This window comes from Thermobia domestica, chromosome 8 (assembly GCF_964235325.1).
Source record: "Thermobia domestica chromosome 8, izTheDome1.hap1.1, whole genome shotgun sequence".
NCBI lineage: Eukaryota > Metazoa > Arthropoda > Insecta > Zygentoma > Lepismatidae > Thermobia > Thermobia domestica.
The window spans coordinates 265,212,247-265,233,902 of NC_137461.1; the positions used below are offsets into that span (position 1 = coordinate 265,212,247).

The 21,656-nt window shown below is 35.1% G+C and overlaps 1 protein-coding gene across 2 annotated transcripts in view; it reads left to right on the forward strand.

Annotated features, from left to right (window-relative positions):
• Positions 1-210: 210 nt before the first annotated feature.
• The window catches only part of botv (exostosin like glycosyltransferase 3), a 165,567-nt gene continuing 144,121 nt past the window's right edge, over positions 211-21,656 (forward strand). Inside the window, exons 1-3 of one of the 2 annotated variants that reach the window (XM_081769748.1) lie at positions 211-352; positions 6,790-7,079; positions 12,431-12,557. In XM_081769748.1, the coding sequence (XP_081625874.1) occupies positions 6,912-7,079; positions 12,431-12,557 (295 nt within the window). In that variant the 5' untranslated portion in view covers positions 211-352; positions 6,790-6,911. Of the gene's footprint in view, positions 353-452; positions 676-6,789; positions 7,080-12,430; positions 12,558-21,656 lie in introns of those variants that run through there. The other variant, XM_081769749.1, reaches the window with a different exon arrangement.

Genomic DNA, 21,656 nt, shown 5'->3' on the forward strand with positions numbered 1-21,656 from the left:
GCGATATTAAGCATACCAGTTACCAAAATGACTTTTGACATTTTGTGTAATACACAGAATATCACGATATCTGTAATGGAATGTGGTCGTAAAAAGGCACAATTTAGCGTTGTCTAGATGATAAGCCATAATGGAATGAGATCCACTTGTGTCTATTGTTAATAATATTTATTAGACTCGTAATTTTCTCATAAACCCCCAAAACGTTTTTCTTTTTCCTTCAGAACAAAGCACTTGAACAGTGTACAAAATTATACAACAGTAATCAGTTATTTGTTGTGTGTGGAGCAGAGTGTGTTATTTTATCTTCTGTAATTAAAATAGAAAAAATGATATTGAATAAACCACTCAGGTAATAAAAAGAGTTTAGACCGTATCAATTTGATATTTAAAATGTTGTCAATGCTAAAATATCCTAATGTTTGTACAAGGAGTCTAAGTTAGAATATGGGGTGTATGTTTTCGATGGAATGTTTTGTATTTACATCGTTGTGTCTTAAAAAACAAATTACATTATTGGCACTATAATTGTGTGTCATTAAACTGCAACAGTATTTCTAAGTGATTCTAATCAACGCAATTGCAGTTATATTTGTGTAGTTGTTTTTGTATTGGTTTTATTTCGTTTGTGAAAAAGAAAGAGAATATGCGTGTTAACTTGTCGATCATCTGACAGTAAGGCAATTTTATATTCAATTGATAAACAAATAGCTGAATCTTTACTTTGGCCATTTCACTCAGTTTTTCAATTCAGTGATTTGTTCTTTTGGTTCCGATGCTCCAGTTGCGCATCGATAAGTATGATCGTTTTGAAAGTAGAGTAGGGGCAGGAACGGGTTAGCTTAAAGTTAGGGAAGTTTTGACTCATTTTTATAAAATTGTGCGGAATCGAGAGAAGAAATCAGTGAATCGAATATAATGGTCATAGTAAAGACTTGCCCCGGAACCAAAAGATCAAATCACTGAATCGAAGAATTGAAAAATTTAATGAAATGGCCAAGGTAATTAGTTATGTCAGTATGTATTAAATATGTCGTATCGGTTTGTGTATAGCCCGCTTCCCTCTGTTCTTTGTCGCCGGAACTGGAAGAGTCACTACTATTACTACTACTACATCATCATCATCATCAACAACAACAATAACTGCAACTACTACTACTACTACTACTTCTTCTTCTTCGTCTTCTTCTTGTCCTAAGACTTTAGGAATAGGGGTGATTCTAGACTTAAGTTTAGATATACCTCTCCACAGTTTCAAATCTACAAAAAGCACCTAAAACATTAACAGTTTTTAGGCTAGGTAAGGTCACTTGTAGGTCACATTTGGTTAGGTTAGCTGGTAAGACTTCAATTAGACTAGAACAGTGAATAGTCTCGCTTCTCATAGAAGCTATTATTATTACTTACATTCAGTAATCCGTGGTTCTCATAAAAATTTGACAGCTTCTCTTTATTATTATTATAAAACTCAATTCAGAAATATTACATTCAACGCACCGATTCGTCATTTTATACGACTGTCATGCTGCTAAATGGGAAGGTTCTAGAACACAGGTCCCCCTGTATAGATTAGTAGCGAGGTTGCGTTCTTTCTGTACCATAGTTTAACCTTTAATTCACATTGTCGAGCGAGCGTTGGCGATTGAAGGCTGGTTACATTCCGGCAGGGTACGTTTTTTTCTGTCTTTATTACTGCTAAATAGGAAGAGGGACCTGTCTTCTAGAACCTTGCCCTGCTAAATCATCATAATCTTCCGCGTCTCGCACATATTTTTCTCGTATAACATAACATAACTTTACTGCCGAAGTTACACATCTATACATCACATAAGAACTCCAAATCATCATTTCTTACCTCTTTTCTCCTGCAAATTTTCGTAACTTTTATATAAAAAAAGGAGAGGGCATCTCTAAACATAATTCTAATTCTATATAACAGTAAAATAACATTTCTTCGTGGTAGCAGCATTCTTCCCTAATTCTGTCTTCATATCTACTTGAGGCAATTATAGTTATGGCATACACGATTTAATAATTCGATTGTAAGTTATTTGAGAATGTGAATCATAAATGAACTTGTAAGACGATTGGATTAAAATACGAAAAGAACTGTGAGCTAAGGTTCTGTTAATGCCCCCCGTAATCAAAAGAACATAAAGCTGTTTTAAACGTTATTTTCCTAATTCTGGTTATGCTAATATTCCATACTTACAATTACTGCCGTTTCATTCCCACTTCCTTACTTCAGTTCTAATGGTATTTTGTAAGTGGCCTACTTGTTAATTTAGTGCTTTCTTTATTCTTCACTACGTATGCTTTCATATATTACTGCGCAAAAGTAGTAGGCTACTTTTCAACTGTTCAATGTTGCAAACTGTCCGTCAGAATTAATGAAAATAATGTTTCATTTGAATTATATACTTGGAACTGGAGGTCCAGATTTAGCTTAAAAGAATGTTTACAGGAGAAGTATGTTGTTGTTAAGTAAGGTTAATTACAAAGCACTAAGCTAATCTAACTTAATCTAGCCTAAATAATAAAAAAATACAGAAAATATAGCAAAAAAGTAAGAGTTTTAAGCAGAGAATTCTGGCCGTCCAAATCCAAAAATATGCCTCGTGATGCTGAGGAAAGATATATCTCGGTATAAAGATTACAGTACGTGCACAAAACACGAACCAAATTGTACTAGTTGATCACAAAAAAAAAAAAAAAAAAAAAAAAAAAAAAAAAAAAAAAAAAAAAAAGTACGAATGCTATCAAACAGTTTCAGGGTAGAAGTGCAGCAGAGAAGCTCGCGTATGGGTGTGTCCATCTAAGTAGGCTTGTCAGGACGGTGGGTATACGCATACAGGAGGACAACGGAAGGAAAAATGAAATGAAAACACATATCTTGTTTATCACAGTTTTATACCACTTCTATGATTACTTTGTAGATTGCCTTCTCATATTACTTCACTTGATTATTTCTGATCTAGTACTACGTGGTAAGAAGCTCACTTTACATTTCGGATTTCTACCTTATTATATATGTGAAAGATAAGATCCCGATATATTTTGATTACTTCTACAATTCTATTGTTGAATCAGTTCACATTTTTTTAAATAGATTTTACAAATTTAGCCTTCACCCCCCTCCCGCCAAAAAAAAAAAAAAAAAAGGATGAGTCCTGAAGAAGTGATGCGTTGTGAGGCGCTATCTAGTGTTGCTAGAATCAGTCGGCACCTTTCTCTCCTCTATTGCATCACATACTTCCTAGGTTAGTTACTAATATAGTGGGTCTCAAACTGACACATTATTCTCTATTTTAGTTTACCTAATATGGCCTCATTACGTACCTTCATAGTGTCCAAAATTATTATTATTATTATTATTATTGTAATTAGTCACCGTACAGCTATGACCTTTATTACCTTCGTTTTTGTGGGTTCACCTGCAGAACTTAAGAAATTATAATCAGGAACCTTGGTTAAAATTTATAACATCACACTCTAAAATTGAACACTTTGTATGAAAAGACATGTTTATGAGGAACAAATTTCTCCAGACGACTGAATAAATAGTAGGTTTATTCCACGTCAAATCACCCCCCCCCCAAAAAAAAAAATGTTCGAAATGTTAGCCATCGAGTAAAATTCTAATGTATACATATACTTATTAATACTGTTAAGGTATGAAGATATTCCATATTTTTTTCTGTAGTCCTAATAGTTTGTGAGAAATAGACCAAAATTCTAGAATTACAGGTGTTCCGGTTGTTCTCGAGGCCATCTAATATTGCGTAGAGAGTAATATAAAACATCATATCTCAATATGTAAGTCACGTATTGCTTTGAAATTTCTGACTTAAGTTCATGGAAGTCTGTAGAGATAATAATATAAACGGGTTAACTCTACAACACCTGCTTCAGTTAATAACCATAAGTAGACATGAGAAATTGCACTGGACTAATTTTTACAGAAGGGAATTGAACTTAGTTTACCCTAACCTAACGCTAACCTATTCTGCTGTACCCTTTCTAAACCAGTCCTACTTTTCGATGCGCGTGAATACGAACTGGAGTGTGTATTGTAAAGTTGATAAAAAATTACTGTAAATTTATGTGTATACTATAAATTACTGTACATTAAGGGTAAAAAATACACCATTGCTCTTTAAACTCTTGAACTTTGAGATGGACAAACACAGTGTGCATGGGTTTCCTCGGGGTTCTTCCATTTCCTTCCACTTTTTTCATTCCACAATTTCATTTATTTCTCATCATCATTTAGCCTACCCAACATAATCGTGAGACGTAAAGATTTCATTTTTTCCAAATATTTCATTTTTTTTTTCTAATTTTACGTAATGCGCATTATTATTGTTATGAGGCAGAAAAAACATCCTTGTTGGTTTTGTTATTATTATTAAAGCTAAAGTAAAAAGAGGCGATAAAATAAAACTGGTGTTTTGAGTGGCTTAGTTCATAATTAATTCTCCGTAACCCGGGTATGTCAACTTTGTGTGTTGTTTGTTGAAATGAAAGACATCTGTTTTTTTTATTTTTTTTTTTTAATAAAGGGATGAGGGTTCCTTTTAAATAAAAATCGGCTTTAAAAAATAAAAACAGAAAATTTTTGGCTTTTGACTTTTTATGATTTTGTTATTTCAATACCACCTTCGCTTTCCTATAGTGGATTCTACAAAAGAGCTGGAAATTAATTTTCAGCAAAACTTGTCTGTTTAAAAATCACTTCTTGTACTTAGCACACTTTCTGTCGAAATTACATTCACTAGAGCGTAATATTTTATTACATGTTACCAGGGTTGGCTGGTTTAAACCAAGGTGGTTTAAACCAAAAATGAAAAATGTTCGTAAAAGTGTAACTATTCGTAAAATCTTGATGAACACATATTTGTGGGTTATCACGTTTCACTCCCATATATTATTCGTACTATAGTCAGACATAAATTTCCCATTCTTTACTCAAAGAGATTATATTACAAAAGCAACTTTTTTTTATGTAACTTTATGGATGTTTCTTTTGTGATTTTTTTATAATTTGTTATTATTGTTATGCAACAAAAGGAAAATTCTAAACATTGTTTCGTTTTAATAATGTTTACTATTGATAAAATGCATCGAAATGCTGTACTTTTTTGGGGAGGGAGGTCATACAAAACCCACTAGAGACAGATATTGAAATAACAAGAATCTTTGGTAACTATTTATGTATAAATGGATCAGAGCCAAAGTGGACTCAAATAATTCGTATCTTTAATCACTTTTCTTACTGATATGCAAAGTAAGTCGTTATATTTCTTTAACTTGGACTAATAAAAGTCGTAGTGAACTAACTTGGACAAAATTAGTTCCTCTGTACTCTGTAGTACTTTGAAACTGTCCATATGTAATTTTGTATAATGGTTCCACTTGTGCAATTGTTTATCTTTTTGTCCTTCTGTCCCAATGACTATTGACGATTATACTAACAAATATGTAAAGATCAGTTAACGTATTTTTATCAGGAGTCCTTCGTGAGTGAGTCGGCAGACGTATCGCATTTGTGGCGAATTAGTCCCGGTTTCGAGTTCAAATGGAGGACAATTTATCTTGGATGTAAGCCGAGAAGCGGTTTGGATTCCACTGTAAGCGTATGTGGCCTCTTCCAGCATAACCCGGTTTTTGCATAATAACACCAAGACGAAACAAACTCATTTCTATCGATATGTGATATAAATACATAGAGCAAATTATATAAACCAAAAAAAAACCTGGTTTAAACCAAAAAAAACCGGGTTTAAACCGGTTTTTTCAATAAAAACCATGGTTTTTGCCAACCCTGCATGTTACGAGATTCTGCAAAAACAAGTTGGGCTACTAAGATCCTTTTAATATATATATCAGGTGTTCTAAAAATGGCGCCCACGGACCACAGAGCATTATTCTAAAAGTCGAAATAAAGCAAAAAATATATATAATTGTATACCTTTCGAGTATTCGTCTAGAGACATAAAATTGCACTATTGGCAACGTCGCAAATAAAGAACCATAGATTAGACTTCCAGTTTCGAGTATTGAATTCCATAGTTTGGAAGTCTTAGTTTCACACTGTGAAACGATACTCACTTGTTTTATCGCTAAGGCTCTCATCTTTCGCGCGAGCGGTCCCAGGTTCGATTTCAGGTGGGACATTCATTCGATAAAGTGTAAAAGCTTTTTCAGGCACGCCATCTTAAGTTTGTTTTTTCTAGGTTTTCCTATTTACACCAGACAATGCCGGGATGATACCAAATATATAGGCCCCAGGCCGCTTCTTTTCTTCCCCAGTCCGTCCTTTCCTTTCCTCGGATAGTGTGATCGCCGAGGGATGTCATCCCTCATACGTAATCGGCTAACATGGAAGCCCAGAAATCCAATTCCTAAAAACCACCTGTTTTATTTATAAGAAATGTATTTACTTTTTTTTTTTTTTTTTAATTGTATGACATATGTTTGTTGTTCTCTGATATCGGTTTTACCATGCCAGGTAATTGTTTCGCCTGGTATGTTTTCCAAAATAAGTCGATGGGAATTTATGTGTCCTGTGTTTTACGTTTACAAATTCTTTTGCATTATATATATATATAGATATATATATATATATATATATATAAAAGATATACGATAAATTATTTTCGTGGCTGTCTTGTAGTTTGTAAGATTGATTTGGCTTACGTATGATTGAACGAACTTATTTAAGTCTGAGTAATAATGAAGTTTACTTTCATTTTACTAAATTTTGTTTCTAACATGTTTCTTTTACAGTACGAGTAAAGCAATGCTTCTTTGCAAGAGAGTGTTATGTGGAAGCGGCGGAAAGTATCTCGTTATATTTTAATATGAAGCTGTGCTTCAGAGTCCAATTACTTACTAACAAAGCGTAAAGAATGGCCTCTGTTGACTTGAGTGGGTACAGGCCCTTAAGCACCAGTACTTACAGCGTGAAGGAAGTTGTATGTAATTGGCTGAGTAACGTCAAATTGTCTCGGATTATTTTGTTAATCCTGTTTGTCCTGGTAATGATACCACTTATCACTCATCATTATTTGTCCAAGGTAAGCATATTTTGTATTTAGCTTTTATCTTTATCGGTGCCTTGGAAATCCTAATGGGAACATTAATTATCTAGTATCGATTTCGGCAACCAATCTTGTTACTATCAACTGCTGGGCACTAATTGAATAACTTTGACTTCACAAATATTTTTACATGTTATTTTATTTAGTTCTTTTTCAACTGCAATGACTTTTTAACTGTTAGTGATCACTTATTCACACTAGCTCAGGACTTGGCGTCACCGATTGTGCATGAATAAACAATCTTGGACGCAAGTATTTACACACGCTATTTACAATTTGAAATAAGTCACCTATTTTCTCTTCACTTCAGTTGTTTCTTCTTCTCTTAACACACACATATCTTCTAATATTTCACTTAATTTCTCTTCACATAAAGAAGTTCCTGTATAAGATCTTAAGTGTTGTGTTACCCATACAATTTAAAGTCAATGAGGTGTGTATTTTTGAGTAAAGCTGTTGGTAACTAAATCTCAGTTCTTGTTGGGTTATCATCTTCAAAATTTAACATTGGGTGTTTCATCCTAGTGCAGTATCCAAACACAATCTTACTCCGAAATCAAAATTGAAAACATCAAGACTAGTAGAAGGAAATGTGTTCGAGTCATATTACATTAGGACAAACACTCAATGTTAAAATTCAAATGATGGCAATCTGAACAAAAATTGGGGATTCGTTATCAACAGCTTCATGGAAAAAGCACAGGGACTTTAAATTTTATAGGTAATGCAATTTTTAGGGTATAGTACAGGGGCTCCAAGTTAAACAATTTCACTATACTTGCTGATGGATGCTATAGGGTACGTATCAATGAATTATAATTTGCATACCTTGGTGTCTCGTAGATAATACCTGTTAATCCTTGTGAATAATTTCGAACCTCGCTGGATCCTTTTTCAGCACCTACTACGGCTGCTTAACTACAACTTTTTTCATTCCTAACGTTGTAACCTTGTAGAATTATAAAAGCGCAGAATCACGTGAGAAACAATAACTTGAATATTGGTGGTGATTCTACGATTGGTTTTCTTACGAAATCCTAATTGACGTTATCCGCTTCCTTTTGTCTCAATGTTAAAAGATGAAAACACTTGACTGTCCTTTTACTAACAGTTACCTGTAATTGATATTCATTTTATTTCTTTAAATTCACTGTGTTGTTTTATAGTAAAGTCTATATGTTGGGAGGAGAAAATGAACAACAAAAGAACTGAAGTGAAGTAAATATGTAAGATTAAAAATAGCGTATCAAAGTTTTACTTCAAGACAGTAATTGGCGCATTTTTAATCTAGTTGTTAAAGCGATAAGAGAATGACTCCGTTGATTGCATCCGCAAGTTTTGCTGTGCTGTTTCAAATAGCCTACTTATTCTGCTGTAGGCTTGTTCACCAAGTTAAGTCACTCGCATGAAAATTGAATCACTTTATGAACGTATTTTGCACCTTTGGTGGAAGGGTTCAGCGTTCAGAAAGACCTCTTAAGGAACTGATTGTTTATGTAGAAAAGTCGTTTTCTGAATTTCTTTGTGATTTGAACGATTCTTCTAGCAAACTATAAGACCAACTGTGAAATTTGAGATACGAGTCAATTTTAAAAAGATTTAGCGTAGATATGATGCTGGCAAGAAAATAAGAGAAGAAAACGCCATGATAAAAACAAGATTTTCAATCGGTTGCTTGTATAATTGGCTTTTCATAGTATGTATAGTATGCACGAGCAATGTGAGTTGGTACCGCTAAGTCGTGAGTTAGTGTATGTTGTTAACAAAGGACTAAGTAGAATAACATGTGAAAAAGGACTAAGTAGAATAACATGTGAAAAAGGACTAAGTAGAATAAGATGTGAAAAAGAACTAACTAGAATAACATGTGGAAAAGGACTAACTAGAATAACGTGAAAAAGGACCAACTAGAATAACATGTAAAGATGGAAGGCTTGGGTTTGTGTATGTTGTAGTTGACAAAGATTTAAGTAGAATAGAATGTGAAAAGAACAAGTAGAAAAACGTGAAAAAGGACTAAGTAGTACAACATGTGAAAAAGAACTAAGAATAACATGTGAAAAAGGACTAAGTAGAATAACGTGAAAAAGGACTAACTAGAATAACATGTGGAAAAGGACTAACTAGAATAACATGTGGAAAAGGACTAACTAGAATAACGTGAAAAAGGACTAACTAGAATAACACGTAAAGATGGAAGGCTTGGGTTTGTGTATGTTGTAGTTGACAAAGAATTAAGTAGAATAGAATGTGAAAAGGACAAGTAGAAAAACGTGAAAAAGGACTAAGTAGTATAACATGTGAAAAAGAACTAAATAGAATAACATGTGAAAAAGGACTAACTAGAATAACATATGAAAAAGGACTAACTAGAATAACATATGAAAAAGGACTAACTGTAAGTCAAATACTATAAAAAAATTTGTGAAGCTAAAGTTTGTAGTTTAGTGTCTTGTAGTTAACAGTAACAAGCTTGGTTATCGAGGTAACACTAGGAAAGTAGTCATCGATTAGTATTCCCAGGGCATATACTAAGGTTAAATTTTTTGTATTTAATAAATCTTATTTAAGCATGCTTTAATCTATGTATATAAAAGCTGTATTATTTTTAGATATTTTATTTTGTTTTATGTCGTTATGAAAGACATAATATACAGTCATATATGGCTAAGTTAATTAGAACCCTGTGCTGCATTATTTTGGATTAATTTGGAAATATTTTCTAAAAGGTATTCGGTATGTGTTAATCTTGATGCTGCTGATTTTAAATTTACGAAAATGGTATTCTTTTAAAATTCGATGAGCCTTCCTCTCGGATTTATCCTAAGAAGCATCAAAAGGAGTTAAATGAGATTCCAATTGTATGATTATGCGAGGTCTTATACAGTGTGCCTCACTCGCTATCGGACCCATTGCTTATCAAAGTTGACATCACGAAGGAATGGCGAGTGAGATACGTTGTACTTGTTCGCAACGTATTACTATTGATGACAAAAGTAATAGGGTATTGGTTAAAACTTACTAAGCGTAAATGAAAAAGCATGCGTAACAATAGATTGTGTTGATTTCTTCCACTTCTTTGCTATTTTTATTATTTTATTAAAGAGGAAAGTAAAGTCTTTACGTGAAAGATAGCAGAAGATAGTGGAATGGAACGAAATTATGAATAGAGTATACAGTAAACTTGATGAAAATGGAAATTGTGTAATATATTTGTACAAAGAAAAACGAACTTTTTGATCAACCAGAAATAATAAAAATAATCGATTCTGCCACTTATCATAGTATTATTTCCTCCGTTGTAAGCTTTCTGCGAGTTTAATTAATGTTGATTTTAAGTGATAATTAAAAATGTTACCGTGTTATGTCGGAAGTAAGTACAGTGATAATATGGATAGATTTTTCTGTCCTGGCAAAAATATATTAGATGACAGAAACCTCCCTTTTACGAACACTTTTAGACACGGACAGTCGTTTTCTTTCCGTTCCCCATAACGTTTAGTAATCTCCTAATAACGGACAGGAGATAGTTTCAGTTCATACACAGAAAATTCTTTCTGCAGTTTGATGATAAATCTGCAGTACAGTATGAAATGGAAAAATGAAATTTTCCAGTTTAACGTCCCATGATTATGCCTTGTAGGCTAAGGGAAACGATGATTAAGGCAAGTGAATGATAATGGAATGAGAAACTGGAAGGAAACGGGAATACCCGGAGAAAACCCACGGACACGATGTTGTCCACCACAAACTTAGGTATACTCATGTCCAAAATGATTGTCGCATATCTATAACTGTCTTCTTGTAAGAATATAATTTGATAATGATTTTGCAGGGTACTTTTAATACTGATACTGTGTGTATAATCGGGAAATGTATATTTGTGGTAAATTTCATAATAAAAGAATTATAAATACGAAAATTAGAATGAGTAAAACAAAATGTTGTTAAATGGACAAGAAAGTTTTATTTTCGTTTTATTGTTCTTATTTACTGCTCTTTTGACATGAAATTTGCCACATACATATCTTTGCCGATTATACACATACTAACACTATAGAAAATACCGGGCGAATTCATTATCAAATTATATTCCTAGAACAACATATTTATAGACATGCGACAATAATTTTGGACATGAGTGTACTTGGCCGGGGATCAAACGAGGTACCTCCCCACAGCAGAGGTAAGTGCTCTGCCACAGCCACCATCCCCCCCCCCCCCCGTGGTACAATATAGTAGACAGAAAATCGCTTCCCCACAAACTGCCTTTGTCGTAAGTTAATGGCTTGGTAAATCACCAGAAAGAATATTTGCAAGCTGGACTTGAAGGTTTTCGATCCTTTGTCCACAATAAGTTCCTCACCTGTGGATAACCTAGAGAATTTTCAGCGAATAAAAACAATCGTTGAAAGTTAATCATATGGCTAAGAATTTTATGTGGAACATCCTCCCTTCCCTGACAAATTCACTACTCAGTCCTATGGATCTTGCATTTTCTCCTACAATTTCCAAGAGCAAACATCGTTTGTTGTTATGATAAAATTTCAACTAGAAATTTTTCTTATCTCACCCTGGTTTGCACACTCCCAGTACTTCGAACAGTGAATACTGTATTTCGATTTAGATTTATAATTTACGTGTTTATGGTTGCAATCACCGCATGAGGTGTGAGTGTTGTAAATTTGTGTAAACTCTCTGTAACGGGCACTTCCTCTTTACGGACAAATAATATTATATTCCATTGGTGTCTGTTATTCAGAAGTTTCACTGTATTAAACACTCGGTAAATGTTATTGACACTCATCAATCACTTGTGGGATATGCTAAAGGCAATGTGATGTTAATTTAAAGTCACTGATATGTACATGTACGAGGGCAATGTAGATAAATATCTTCATTTGCGCATGTGCGAGAATTGACCGGGAAAAGCAATGACAGTCCTGTGTCGCTGTGTGCAGTAGTTCAGTAGACAGTGAGCAGTGAAAGGAGAAGGTATGTTGCAGTTCACTCGTCCGCTATAACAATTGAAAATGGATGCTTCAATAGAAAAAGCCGCCAAATGTGAAGTATATTTCACTGGTGATTGGTGTGTATCTACAACATTTACGGAGTATTTTGAAAAGTTGAGTATCTCCGTTTGGGTACAAAATTTATAACACCAACATGTAAATTTTTAGCAGCTCAACAAGTAACTAAGGGTTTATTCGTCTAGAAAAAGTTGTCATTGGCACATGGAAATTATTGACGCTTAAAATAAAATCCAAATACGCTAAGGTACGTGTCTTTATTTCTTTATTATTTTACTACTTGTGTTTCCCTTGCAGGTTGAAAATGACGCCACAAATGCTGATATACATCGAACCAGGTCAAAATTGGAAGCATTCGAAGATTTTAGTTCTCTTAAAGCCTCTGATCTCAAACTACGTATTGAAGAGATGTTACGGATTAAAGGTAGGAAAGATTGTTATTTTCAGAATTGCGAATCTTTGTATCTAGCACTGGTTAAGTTCGTAGCATATTTATACTTCTGCATGATTCTGTCTTAGATCCCAATTTAAAACAGACCACCTATGTCATTATAAATATTTGTGTGAGATTTTGGTACACATCGTTCTAACGCTGGCGTGTAATTCTGCCGACTGTGTAAGTTTGGCAACGTTGCGAAAGACTGTGGTGGAGTTCGCTTGATGAGTTAGCATGACTTGATTTGAACAAATGTTGTGTTATGTCAGTTATTTATTTATTTATGCGTCGAATTGCTGACGGGACGTCGAGGGTAAACGTTGATGTTTTCCATCCTTTTTTTAAACATTATTAGAATATCGAATCTGAATGTTTAATGTCGTACAAATTTTAGTGAAAAGTTTGCAAAGGTAGCGCCAGTGAAAAGTGTATTTCAGAAGCTGATAAAAGAATTTCCATAACACAGGTTCTGTTTTGGATGAGACACATAACAGTGAGAGAGCTCTGTTAACAAGAGGCGTAACGTCTGATATTCAGGAGGCAGTGACACTGTCTCCAAATAAAACTTTTTGGAAATTTAGCCAGCAAAAGGAAGTTTCTTGCAGTTCTGGGCACACTGTCGGGGAGAAAATCCTTAAATTTTGTCCGTATTGGCTATAGATGTTTTAGGAACTGTCACTACGCAATTATTCAAACACCTTGAGCATTATAACTGATTTTAAAATTTTACTGCCTTAAGAGTTGTTGTTTTAGTGGATATGTTGAAAGTCAGAATTTCAAAACATGGTGCACTGAAAATCCACATGAATTTAAGTGAACTCCTCTCCACTCAGAAAAAATTGCCGTCTCTGTGCCATCTCACGACAAGGAATAATTGATCTTTTATTTCGGATGCTAACGGCTATAATGGCTGTTTCACTATGGACGTCTTGCATACTATTTTTTTTTATTATTATTATTACTTTTGCGTCAGAATCATTTCGATAAAACTATGATGCGCAAAATCCCTAGGTTTTATTAGTGCAGACTTGTGGAAATTTTTTAAAAAGGAAAGTGTTTAAAAGCACTCCATGATATTGAACTTCGCACAACATAGTGAAACGTGTGGACGTACATATGACGTCGTTTGTATCAGATGGAAAGACGTCGTTTCCGACATATTGTATAGTTAGATAAGTAAATAATGTTTATTAAAGAGCCTGCGTACTAAAAATAATACAGAATTTACCATTTTTCTTTTGTTTGTTTATTCGTAAGTGAAAGAAGATTATGAAATGCAACTTACCACAATCATAGATAATGTTATTCTACAACAGAAAATATGGACCTGAAGAATTTTCAGTGTTGCCATCCATAGAAATTACAGTGTTGCCAGAATAACGTTTCCCCTAAAATCTAAGTTAAGGCAGCAACTAGAGGAACGAACTTAATTGCATTTGGTTACGTATCATGTTTTGGTATCCTGTGAACTGCTTTTTAAATAACATTATTATTTAATTTTAATAACTGTATGTTAAAACTATTTTGTTTATTACAAACTAAATACAACTTTTACTTAAAAAGTAGTTCACAGGATTCCAAGACAACATGATACGTAATCAAATGCAGTTAAGTTCGTTCCTCTAGTTGCTGCCTTAACTTAGATTTTGGGGAAAATGTTATTCTGGCACCACTGCAATGTCTATGGATGGCAGCACTGAAAATTCTTCATAATCATGTTTTCTGTTGTAGAATAACATTATCTTTGATTGTGATAAGTTGCATTTCATGATCATCTTTCACTTACGAATAAATAAACAAACAAAAGAAAAATGGTAAATTTTGTATTAGTTTTAGTAAGGCAGGCGTTTAAGGTTCTCATATTGCTTGTACGCGTTTACATGTAATAATGTGTATAAAATAACGTTTTACTTTTCATTTCGTATTATTTGTAATTTTATGTAGATAATTTCGGCTTCCTGTGGACACACTACTCAAATTACGATGCTGAATTACATTTCTTATTTCTTCCATTTATTTAGACTTATGATTTTTAGAACAAGACAACTCTTCCCGCTGGTCTGGTGGTTAGCACGTGTCCTTTTGGTGCATGTTTTCGTGGTTTAATTCCCTTTGGAAAGGAGAAAAAAAAATCACCCTCTTTCATAAATCATCTGCCTCCTTTAGCCTAAAAGTTATAATCGTGAGACGTTTACCTTTAAACGCCGAAGGACGCAACTACTGTGTCAAATCGTTAAACATTAATAGCTGAACCCCTAATTAAGCTAGGAAGATAATTTTGGTATCAATGTGATCCTGAAAAATGAAGCTTCGGCCGGTATGCAGTTTTGTATGTGAGGGAACCACGGCAGATAGAGGGACGGTAAAAATCGTGTTTTTTTTTAATTGTTTTTTTTAATCAGGTTTTTTGGTGACCATTCTCCCCTTGGGAATACAGTCATAAAAGATAGTATGTGAAGCAATGAAGTAGTTCACTATACGCTAATATCCTGCAAAAGTATGTTGCTTATATGGGGGGAGTAGGAGAGGCGCAATTTAACCAATTTTTTGTCTGTTTTTTTAATATTATTATTTTAATTACATTTATTTTTAGAACGGTTCCATATAAGATATCTTTTCACTGAATTGTTCTCCACAAATGTTACATCTTTGCAATCTCCTCTGTTCCATAAGGTTTCCGACGATATATCAGTCATGACTCTGTGATAATTAGGGAGGTCACCATGGCCGACAACGTGAAGGTCTGCAGTAGCCCTTCGAAAATTATATAAACGGGGTTTTTATAGGAATTTTGTTATGAATTTTTATCTCGCTTTGTGTTGCAACAATGGCTACCTTTTTTTTCTATTATTGCTAGAAGTGTATTGCCTACGCATTTGCTTCGTTTTGGCAGCGTAGAGTGAAAGTAAGTATTGTCAGGTTCCCTCAAATTCTATTTTTTCATATTTTTTTAGATTTTTTGTTTTTTCTTCTACAAATAGGGTGGAAATCGCACAAATGTTACTTTGTTGAAATCAGTATTCCATAATCTTTCCAACGAGGTAACAATCATTACCCTATGATAATTAGGAGAACCACCAGGGTACTCAACGTGAGATTCTTTGATTTCGTTAAAATTCCTGCCCGGTATATAAAAGGTTAACCTTTTTGGACTTCCAGACTGTGCTATTCGTAAGTGAGTTTCTTTTCACAGTTGTGAAATTACGGTAGGTTTCCAAACTATGCGAATTCAGTATTGAAACACAGTGGGATGGTGTATATCTGTCTTGTCTACAATGGCACAATCACTCTTGTGAGAGTCTGCTTTCAGGATGTTCTTAAGAAGCTCATTCAAACATGAACGGTCCGTGTACAAGGGCCTCATTTTGCAATGCCTTGTCAGCAGAATGAAATTTGACAAACAAACGGCAGATAGTACGTTCATTCGCTGTTCCAAGCCCAAGTACATTGCTAGTGTTATCTTGGTGTGTGGAATGCCCTGGTTTGGATTCATAAAGGAAAAAAAAAAAAAAAAAAAAAAAACAAGTGTGCGTTCTCCATGATACAATTTCGTACGACCCTGTTTAACAATGCGCTACCTCCAAACTGTCTGGGTACTCCAGCCTGTTTCCTGGACGTGTGTAGTGTGTGTGACATTAGACACGTGACCTTAGTTCGTCTCTGTGCTATGTTACTGAGGTAAGTTTCTTACCAGACGTCGAATTGGACATTTCATTCGCACCAGCCTGATATTTAACGCTTAATCTATTTGAATTAAGTTTTCATGGAACGCGTTTGGCTAATATTTAATTACTTTTGTTTCGTATACTTTTGTTTCGTTACATTCCATGTTTTAATAAGGATGGTGGATTTTGTCAGCACGACATGGCGCGTCTTCAGGTTGAGGATCGAGGAGAAGGTCACTAAATGTAGAGGCAAATTGCGAATATATTAAATAAGTAGTTGCGGACCGACGATAAGGGGTGATCCTCCAGCTTGGGGGTTTGGAGTGAGATTACAACCTCATCCTGTAAAAAAGGCACTTGTTTAAAGACATTCACAGAAGCCACGAGCTAGGACTGATAACTTGGCACGACCTCAGCAAAATAAAATGGACATGAGATTTGGAACATGGAATATAAGAAGTTTCTATAGGGCGAGCGCGTTGTAATCCGTACCGAGTGAGTTGAGAGAGATATAGGATGGACCTAGTAGGGGTAAACCCTTAAGAGATCCGGGGTTTTTGGGCTATTGTTTAGACTTTCAGTCAAGCAGCTACTGCATCGTCACTATTTATCCTAGGATCATGGTTCATACCTCATTCTCTTCAGAATGGAGCTGGCTTTCAAATGATACCACTTGCATGCTCATACCATATACCAGGAGCGGGGAAAATGATGTCAAAGGGAAAATTTCGGAGGGAATTTTTTTCCTCCCAATTTGGGCCCCTCTGGAGCGGCGCTGTGTGAACGTAGCCATCTAAAAAAAAAAAAATCTGATAAATAGTACTTGGTATACTGAATGTGTGTGCCAAATTTCAAGTTTCTATCTTGAACACCAAGGGCGGGAGAAATTTTATCAGGAATTCCCACCATGCCCCAAATTACCGTAAAACATGATCTCAGGTAAAAAATTTCCTGAGACATCCCAAATTACCCTAGGGTCATGTTTCGCCCATCATTCTCTTCAGAATAGAACTGCCTTTCAGACGGTATGACTCACGTGTCTCCATCATGTATCTAAGGCGGGAAAATGAGGAAAAACGGGATTTTTTGGGTCTAAATATCCTTTTTTCAACTTTTAGCTCCCCTGGACCCCCCCTGTTTTAACGCAGAGATCTGAAAAAAAAATCTGGTAAATACTACTCGGTGGGCTGAATGTTTATGCACAATTCCAATTTTCCAGGTGCGAAAGTAAGCCCGTCAAAATATATATATATATATATACCGACAATGTCCCATATTCCCGTATACAGAGGGAAATTTTTAAACATTCCCTGAGACATCCCTAATTACCCTAGGGTCTTGTTTCGCCCATCATTCTCTTCAGAAGAGAACTGCCTTTCAGGCGGTACCATTCACTTGCCCCCATCATGTATCTAAGGCGGGAAAAAATTTCCCTTTTTCAACGTTTAGCCCCTTTGTACCCCCCTGTTTTAACGCAGAAGTCTGATCAAAAAATCTGGAAAATACTACTCGGTGGACTGAATGTTTGTGCACAATTTCAATCTTCTAGGTGCAAAAATAAGCCAGCACAAAAATACTACCGAAAATGTCCAAAATTCCCCTATACAGAAGTATATTTTGATAAAAATTCCCTGAGACATCCCTAATTACCCTAGGGTCTTGTTTCGCCCATCATTCTCTTCAGAATAGAACTGCCTTTCAGACGGTACCATTCACTTGTCTCCATCATGTATCTAAGGCGGGTAAATGAGGAAAAACGGGATTTTTTGGTAAAAATATCCCTTTTTTTCAACTTTTGACCCTCTGGATCCCCCCCTGTTTTAACGCAGAAATCTGGAAAAAAAATCTGGTAAATACTACTCGGTGGACTGCATGTTTGTGCAAAATTTCAATCTTCTACGTGCAAAAATAAGCTCGCCAAAAATACTTTACATACCCCCCCCCCAAAAGGTATTACACGAAAATATAAATTTTAGACTTATGACGTCATCACCTCCTATGTCTCGACGCAGGAAGGTGTGAAACCATACGTAATGTCTTCTACAATGCCTCTGAACTTGAAAAAAAAAAAAAAAAAAAAAAGGACGAAAAAGCTCAAATAGGAGAGTTATAACGCAATGTACCATAAAACACCCGTATGGTACAAATTGTACCATGGGATCCCCAAAGGGTTAAAGAAGTTAGATGGGAAGGAAAGGGAGCAGTGAAGTCCGGAGATTTTACGTTCATTTACGAGGAAGGAAATATTTATCACTATGTAGAAACTAGGGATGGCCAAAATATCCGGATAACGGATATCCGGATAAGAAATTATCCGGTATCCGTTTTTGAGGAAACGGATAATCCGGATAACGGATAATATCCGGATGACGGATAACGGATAATATCCGGATGACGGATAATATCCGAATAACGGATAATATCCGGATGACGGATAACGGATAATATCCGGATGACGGATATCGGATAATATCCGGATAACGGATAATATTCGGATGACGGATAATATCCGGATAACGGATAATATCCGGATGACGGATAACGGATAATATCCGGATAACGGATAATATCCGGATGACGGATATCGGATAATATCCGGATGACGGATAATATCCGGATAACGGATAATATCCGGATGACGGATAATATCCGGATAACGGGTAACGGATAATATCCGGATGACGGATAACGGATAATATCCGGATAACGGATAACGGATAATATCCGGATGGCGGATAATATCCGGATGAAGGATAACGGATAATATCCGGATAACGGATAATATTCGGATGACAGATAATATTCGGATAATGGATAAAAAATAATATCCGGATAAAGGATAATGTCCAGATGATATATAATATTCGGATAACGGATAATATTCGGATGTCAAATAACGAATTATGTCCCGATAATGAATTATATCTAACTTACGGATAACGGAGAATATTTGCGTGAAGAATATCAAGACAATTATTGAGTATCTGGAAATTAATTATTGCTGACTATAAAATAATAGTGGGATTGCCTTGTTCGGGTTTTTACAATTGGTTTTAAATACAATCTGTTTATTACAAAAAATATAGGATAATAAGTTTCAGAATATTAGATATATATATTGTGCGTGTTTGCATTTTAAACGCTTAAAATAGGGATGGGCACGAGTCGAGCCAAAGGTAATTTTCTCGAGTCGAGTTCCGAGCCGAGTCGCTGTTTTGAGATCGAGTTTCGAGTCGAGTTGAGTTTGATAAATGTCCCGCTGGTTCAGCTCGTTTTAGCTCGTTTAGAAATCATTACCTCATTAGACTAGGAAGCAAAGCCATGAGATTTGTAAGCAGTAATGTGGAATATTTTTAGTGCTGCTCACGAGATGGGACACTGCTCTATCTCGTCTCGTCTCGAGACGACAACAGATATTTATAACGAGACAGCTTCAAATATGGTAAGCATCAATATAAGTATATACTGTACTTCTCACCATCAAGGCTCAGACCTGCACGGTCTAAGTTTTAAGACCAAGCAGAAGCCCACTCCGGGAAGTGATGTTAACCGGCTCAACTCGGTTCAACTGAGTGAACAGCTCGAGCCGGCTCGTTGGGATAAGACATCGGCTCGGCTCAACTTAACGGACGGCTTGAGCTGGTTCGTTGCGATGAGCCATCGACTTGACTCAAGTAAGCAGGTAGCTGAAGCCGGCTCGGTTGAGATGAGGCATTGACTCTGTTTGACTCTGCTCAGGTGAGCCTTCAGTTCGTTGGGCTCGGTTGAAATGAGTCCATCGGCTCAGCTCGACTCAGTTCAACTAAGCCAATGGCTCCAGTGGGCTCGGTTAGGGTAAGCCATCAACTTGGTTCGGTTCCGCTCTGGTGAGCCACCGGCTCAAGCCGACTCGATTGGGATGAGCCATCGGCTCGAGCCGGCTTAACTCGGATGAGCTGTTGTCTCGGCTCAGTTGTCGGTAGGGATGCGCACGAGACGAGTCGAGATTTAAAACTGTTTCGACTCGTCTCGAGAAAACGCTGTTCAAGGTTTTATATATATATATATATATATATATATATATATATATATATATATATATATATATATATATATATATATATATATATATTTAAAACCTTTAGATGCTGTACATATAAGCGTTTTCTTTAAAGAATTTACATATTACGTAGCAAATTGCGATACAAATTTCAATTTTTACGCAAATTTGTAAATTTTGTAGGGCATTTTATGCACTATAATGAGTAATTATATATTCATAAAGGAAGTCCAATAAATACGAATGTACTTGACAATTGCATTCATTATGAAGGAAATTGTGAATTACTTTCGTATTTATTGGATTTCTTCTATGAATGTATTATTATTATTATTATTATTATTATTATTATTATTATTATTATTATTATTATTATTATTATTATTATTATTATTATTATTATTATTATTATTTTCTCGACTACGAAGATACAAAGAAGAATAATTCAGTCACTAGTAACCTAGAAGCGAAAATGACTTCTAATTGGAAATAATAATCTAGATCTATGCATTTAATTTCGGGCAGATGCTACAGGGTACTTTAGAATTTACTGCTTTTATTATATTTATATTTTATTATATTATTGGTCAAGTTTAGCGAAATAAGAGTTTTACCACAGAGACAAATTGAACAATTAGGGTGAGAAAAACAACGCATTGACTGTTCTTTCTTCAAACATACACACACAAAGAGAGAGTCCATTTGGTCAGGATGTTTTTTTCAGTTAGCTTTGTGGCGTCTCGCAAGGAGAAATCTTCCAAGTATAGTATTCATGTACAAAGGTAATATGACGCTGTGTCACAAAGATAATAAAATAAATTAATAAATAGGACTATATATATATATATATATATAAAACGAACTGAGGAATTATTTCCTGGAGAATTCCTTTCTCACAAAACCTGCCTTATTAGCAGCCTAAATTAACAATTGATTTTTTAAAAAAATATCCTGTTTAGTATTCACAGAGAATATTTTTTTCAAAATTTAAATTTGATGGGTGCAACAGTAGACTTTTAATACATTCACAATATATCCACTGAATTGCGAAATAGTCTACCTCCAGACGCACTTAATTTCTTAACCATCCCCAGGTTAATCGAAGAGTTTGATACATTTGAATGTGACTTAAATTTATATTCGTAACTATTCTTATTAACAGTGGCGTAACTAAAGGCTTGGGGGCCTCCCAGCAAACAGCGTGGAGTGGGGCCCCTTCTCTACGTCCCACTTCATGATTTGGGGTCCCTGATGGCTTGAGCCCCCCGCAATGTGGGGTCTGCGGGGCCCTTATTTACGCCCCTGCTTATTAAACACGGAGATTATGAAGGAACGGATGTACTGTACAAAATAGAATAAAAGTATCTAATTCGGATTTATATA